The sequence below is a fragment of the Zingiber officinale genome, unplaced genomic scaffold (assembly GCF_018446385.1).
Source record: "Zingiber officinale cultivar Zhangliang unplaced genomic scaffold, Zo_v1.1 ctg29, whole genome shotgun sequence".
Lineage (NCBI taxonomy): Eukaryota > Viridiplantae > Streptophyta > Magnoliopsida > Zingiberales > Zingiberaceae > Zingiber > Zingiber officinale.
In genome coordinates, this window is record NW_024589929.1 from 63296 (window position 1) to 69295 (window position 6000).

At 52.2% G+C, this 6000-nt stretch overlaps 1 protein-coding gene across 1 annotated transcript; it reads left to right on the plus strand.

Moving 5' to 3' along the window:
* The first annotated feature begins 4413 nt into the window (after positions 1-4413).
* LOC122037354 (protein CYTOKININ-RESPONSIVE GATA TRANSCRIPTION FACTOR 1-like) lies at positions 4414-5239 on the plus strand. Its single transcript, XM_042596797.1, has 2 exons — positions 4414-4753; positions 4837-5239. The coding sequence occupies exons 1-2, from the start codon at positions 4472-4474 to the stop codon at positions 5143-5145; spliced, it is 591 nt and encodes a 196-aa protein (XP_042452731.1). The 5' UTR covers positions 4414-4471; the 3' UTR covers positions 5146-5239.
* The last annotated feature ends 761 nt before the right edge of the window (positions 5240-6000 follow it).

Here is a 6000-nt window from a genome sequence, read left to right on the forward strand (position 1 = left end):
CGGCTGTCTTAGAGATGAATCTCGACAATGTCGTTATCCGGCCGGTGAGTGTTGCACTTCCCTCAGATTCCTGGGAGGCGACATGTCTTGCAGTGCTTTCACCTTGCTAGGGTTCGCCTCTATGCCCCGCTCGGTCACGATATATCCCAAGAAGCGCCCGCCTTTTGCTCCGAACAGACATTTTTGGGGGTTCAGCTTGACTCCATACCTCCTCAGTGTTCGGAAGGTTTCCTCTATGTCTGTACAAAGATCTGTCGCTCGGAGTGACTTGATTAGTATATCATCCACGTAGACTTCCAGGTTGCGCCCGATCTGCTCCCGGAACACTTTGTTCATTAGCCTCTAGTATGTGGCTCCGACGTTTTTTAGTCCGAACGACATCACGTTGTAACAGCAAGTGTCATCCGCAGTAACGAAGCTCACTTTGTCTTGATCTTCCCGGGCGAGTGGCACTTGGTGGTAGCCCTGATATGCATCCAGCATGCATATCAGCTCGCATTCAGTAGTAGAGTCTACCAGTTGGTTGATCCGGGGTAGAGGGTAAAAATTCTTCAGGCATGCCTTATTTAGATCCCAGAAATCGATGCAGACTCTCTATTTGTTGCCTGGCTAGGAGACCAGCACCACATTGGCGAGCCAACTTGGGAATTGCACCTCCCGTATGTGGTCGACCTCCAGAAGTTTCTCAACTTCAGCACGGATGATGACATTCTGTTCGGCGCTGAAGTCCCTCTTCCTCTGTTTCACCGGCCGAGCGTCCGGTCGGACGTGGAGTTCGTGCTGCGCTACGCTCGGCGAGACCCCTGGCAGCTCGTGGGTCGACCAGGTGAAGACGTCGCAGTTTTGCTGGAGACATCTGATCAGCTTCTCCTTCTGGCTTGGCTCCAGGTCAGATGCGATGAACGTAGTGGCATCCGGTCGGGTAGGGTGGATCTTTACTTCCTCCTTTTCTTCGTAAACTAAAGAAGGTGGCTTTTCAGTTATAGCGTTTACCTCGACGCGTGGTGCCTTCCGGGTGGCCTTGGCTTCGGATCAAACCATCTCTACATAACAGCGCCGGGCTGCTAGCTGATCACCTCGGACTTCTCCCACCTGATCTTCCACGGGGAATTTTACGTTTTGGCAAAAGGTGGAGACGACCGCTCGTAACTCGTTGAGAGCCGGTCGCCCCAAGATCACATTGTACGCGGAGGGAGCATTGACTACAATGAAGTTAGCAGTCTACGTTCTTCTGAGCGGCTCCTCTCCCAGCGAGATAGCCAGCAGGACCTGTCCGACCGGCAAAACTTCATTACTGGTGAACCCGTAGAGGGGGGTTGTTATCGGCAGCAACTCGACTCGGTCGATTTGCAATTGGTCGAATGCCTTCCGGAAGATTATGTTGACCGAGCTGCTTGTATCAATAAAGATGCGGTGAATAGTGTAGTTAGCTATTACCGCTCGGATGATGAGGGCGTCATCATGCGGGACTTCGACTCCCTCGAGGTCCCTAGGCCCAAAGCTGATCTCGGACCCGTCTGCCCGCTCCTGACTGCAGCCTACCGATCGTAAGCTGCCTTGCATGCGCCTTCCTTGCCCTGTTGGAGTCGCCTCCGGTCGGCCCTCCGGCGATGATGTTGATTTCACCCCTCAACGCATTGCCTCTATTCTCCTCCTCCCGAGCGGATGGTCGGGGTCGTTCATGCGATGCCCGAGGAATGACCCTATGCTGCTGGTTATGTTGCCGCTCGGGAGATCTCCTTTCTGTACGCCGGCCAGGACTTTGGTGTTGATGTCGTCGACTAGGCGAAGGTGATTGACGGCGATAGCTCCTTGGTGTAGGATGAGTGGTTGGGGGGAGGCTCCGACAGTCGCGGGTGTTGTGAGTTGCTGACTGATGGAGCGAACAAAATATTGGAGTCCATAACTTCCCTTTCGGTTTAGGTCGATCGGCCTCTACTTGTTGGACGGCGTGTGACCTCTGATGAGGACGGGCTACCTCTGCGCGGGGTCCTCTCGGTGGTTGATAATTGGAAGGCGACTTCCGCTCGGCATGAGCTGGTGGCTCGGATGGTGCTTCCTTTTTCCTCGCCATCTGAGCTTCCTCCACGTTGATGTACTCGTTGGCCTTGTTCAACATGTGGTCGTAGCTGCGAGGCGGCTTTCTGATAAGCGAGTGGAAGAAATCACCGTCCACAAATCCCTGTGTGAACGCGTTCATCATAGTTTCTGAAGTGACCGTCGGGATATCCATGGCCACCTAGTTGAAACGTTGGATGTAGGCTCAGAGCGACTCCTTCGAGCCTTGTTTGATGGCGAACAGACTGACGCTGGTTTTCTAGTAGCGCCTGCTGCTCGCGAAGTGATAGAGGAAAGCCGTGCGGAACTCTTTGAAGCTCGTGATGGATCCGTTCGGTAGCCTCCGGAACCATCGTTGCACCAATCCAGAAAGGGTGGTGAGGAACACTCGGCACTTCACACCATCTGTATGTTGATGCAAAGTGGCTGTGTTGTCGAACTTACCCAGATGGTCGTCCGGGTCGGTGGTCCTGTTGTATTCCCCGATCGCCGGGGGCGATCGCGCAGGATGACATCGGAGAACTGCCTATTGATCCGCTCGGGGGACGAGTCAGTCCGTGGCGCCTTGCCCTTCCTTGCGTCGCGGAGGGGCGCCTCATCGGACGAAGAGCCCCGGTCGAGGTTGGCTTGCGCGACTTTCGAGGGCGTTTGGAACAGAGCCCTATGGAAAGGTATAGGGGCGGGCGGTGCTTCCATCTGAGTGCCAGTCGGACCTTTGTTTTGCCCCCATATCGAGAGCTATTCCGGTCGGTCCTCTGGGGCTGCCTTGCCGCCTGACGCGGAAGTCGCCTGCTGTGTCATTCACTCGGCTTGAGCTTCTGCTGTTGCTCCACAATCTTCGCTGCTCGCGCTTGGATGAGTGCGTCGAGCTCTTCGGGGGAGAGTGTCACCATGAGTTGGCGTCCAGCTTCTTCCATCTTATCAGCTCGAATTCAGGTGCGTTCCCACAGACGGCGTCAATTTGATCCTGTCCGAGCGCTGAGTCAATGGACGCTGGGGACGTGACACTCTCCGCTATCCTCTGATGATGGTGTAGACCTCCGGCGAACCTGCAAAGAAGCCGAGCCGGGAGGGGTTTCCCGGCGACGACCCTCCGACGTTCAAGTCAGGCAGTGAAGAAGAAGAGGAGCACAGTAATGCTACTGTGACTACAGTGATCAGAATCGCATACCTCCGTCGAAGTCTGGGGGTCCTTATATAGGACTCCGGGGAGGCGCGGGCACGCTTCTCGATGCGTGCACGCTTCCCCAAACATACCTCGGTAGGGTTGTGTCAGAAAAGCATGTCTGACGCCATTCCGCAATCGTCCGAGCATATCCCTGATGTGACGGTGGAAACTTCCACCGTACGATACTCTGTCCGCTCCGACCGCTGACCATGCTATTTGTCGGTGGTAGGTGTCTTGAGAATGATGTTACCAGCAGTCCCTTCTGTCCCTTTGCGCCTGTTGCCTGTTCCCGGGTCGAGTGGACCGGTCGCTCGGCGCTCATGGCCTCCGGGAATGCGCATACCTCGGACCGTACGGGGAAGCCCTGCTCATGTGCTCGGATGAGATTGCGCCTTATTGTCCTGTGGCTCGGCCGAGCGACCTGTCCGCTCGGCCCAGAGACTCTTTTACCTTGAGCATCGGAAACTCGACCCCTGGTCGGGCTGTCTTTCGTCCGGCCTGGGAGACCCCTGGCCGGATGTTCGGTTGGCTGGATGCTCGGCACGACCTCGGGGTTGACCCTCTTGACCATTGACCTCCATGTGTCGTTGATCTTCCGCTAACGAGGATCTCTCGTCCTTATCACCGGATCACTGGTGATGTATGAAAGAGGGGCAAATGAAAGAATGAAGCGGGGACAGGAAGAGTGGCAGGATCCGTTGAACAAATAGACATTGTACCGTTGTCTTTTGGCTCTGATCCCCTTCCCTTGATTCGCTCCTTTAATTATTGAACCCTACGCCTCAATCCCCCTCCTCTCCCTCTGTTATTACTGCGTTGAGATAGAGGACATTGAAGGATGAGGCACGGAGACAGTAAAATGATTTGCTCACGCTTCCAAGTTCTTCACTGCAAAGTTAAAACCCCAGAAAAGAAGAGCCAAAGTTGGTTCAGGAGGCTACTCCTATTCCTTGACCCTTTGCCCGCCCTTTACATTAAATGCCCTTCGCCAAATAGCGACACATGCAGGCCCTCTGCCTTCGCCCCACATCATCCCTTTCCAGCCATGGATACGTCCTTTTTATGCAATGCATAGATCTTGGAAGAATGTTAGATCCTGTTCTGCCACATGGTCTCGTCTTCAGTTTAAAAAGTGCCGCCGTATTTGGACTGCCCCACTTGATCTTTCAGTGCCGCCTCCATAAAACTTCATTGCCTTTGCTTGCTGATCATCAACCCTTAACAACCACTCTGTTTCATCTCCCCATGCCTCCCTTTGATTTGAACCAAGCATTAAAAGAAGAGGAAGAGGGAAATCAACCCGAAGCCATTCTGTTCAGCGGCGGCGGCGGCCACCATGATCGCAAAGCTAATCACTGCGCTCAACCCCCACAACAAGAGGAAACTAGATTAGCTGGAAAAAGGATGCCTTCCGAGACTCGACTTGTGAGGAAGATGATAGATTCGAATGGTGAGATCATTCGAGTCTGCAGCGACTGCAACACAACCAAGACCCCTTTGTGGAGAAGCGGCCCAAATGGCCCCAAAGTAGTTATCTTTTTAATTATCGAATTAGCTTGTTTCTGTATAACATCCAAAAATGATCCATAAATCAAGATTAATTTTGGCAGTCTCTGTGCAATGCATGCGGAATACGGCAAAGGAAGGCAAGGCGAGTGATGGCTGGAGTGATCCCTCCACCTCCTGCACTGCCAACTAATTTGAAAGACAGGAGGAAAGAAAAGAAGAAGAAGGGAGAGGTTTATCGAAGTCTCCCCCTCAAGAAACAGTTCAAGTTAACCAGTGCAGGGAAGCTTTGTTTTGATGATAATTATGGTGATGCGGCGTTGGGCTCGAGAAATAATAGATCAGCAACGCGGGAGCAGAGAGATGCTGCGGTCCTGCTGATGACTTTATCCTGTGGCCTTATTCTGAGCTGAGCCAAATTCTTCACTAATTTGTTGCATTTTTGTTTGCTGCATGTTTCCCTCTTGTGATAATTCATCCACAAGCATGTTTGTTTCTTCTGTTGCGCTAGCTAGTAATGTGAAAGAAATTAAGAAGCTTCTGAATTCGTTTAAGCTCCTAGCTAGATCATGAAAAACATAATTAGCAACAAACAGTACAAGAGTTTTGTTGACAGTACTTAAGCTTTTCCTTTCTGTATCCCCTTAGAAGCATCGAGCAACACAAATACTTCTGAAGCGTCTACCGATCCCCCTTCCTTTCCCTGCGGGCTCTGTACGGTGGCAGCAGGCGACCGAGGCCTTCCTCTTATCCCTTCTGCTTCATGTTCTTCGCATTTGACAGCGAACAATCAAGGCAAAAACCTTTCGATCTGCCAGATCCTTTGAACTTGAGCAGTGAGTCAGGTCGCGAGAAGGGAGCTTTCTCTCTAATGTCACCGGTGAGATCTCCAATTTTCTTTTCTTTCTGTATTCCAACTTGAAAGGCTGCTTCATACTTGGGAAATTAACGGCTAAACTCAGAGTCGTATATTGTATGTTAGTGATCGCTTGGTAAGTTCAACGTTTTGAGATCATTGCTGAGTGATACGGCTGGCAATGGGGGGGCCCAAAAGGAAAGGGTGAGAAGGGTCAAGGCCATATAGAGGTCAAAAGTCAAGATGATATGGCAGTCAATAGTGAGGCTGACTAGGCAGTCAAAGTCAAGCATATGGGGTAGTCAGAGGTCAGGCAGACTGGTCAATCAAGGGAGCAAAGTAGTTGAAAGACAAAGGAGGATGACAGGCGGAACACAGGGTATAGGTTGGGATCGGCAGAGCTGTGTAGAGA

Coding starts and splice junctions, on each gene's coding strand:
- LOC122037354 (XM_042596797.1), top strand. CDS start 4,472: ATGCCTCCCTTTGATTTGAACCAAGCATTAAAAGAAGAGGAAGAGGGA. Junction 4,754..4,836: donor GCGGCCCAAATGGCCCCAAA/GTAGTTATCTTT, acceptor TAATTTTGGCAG/TCTCTGTGCAATGCATGCGG.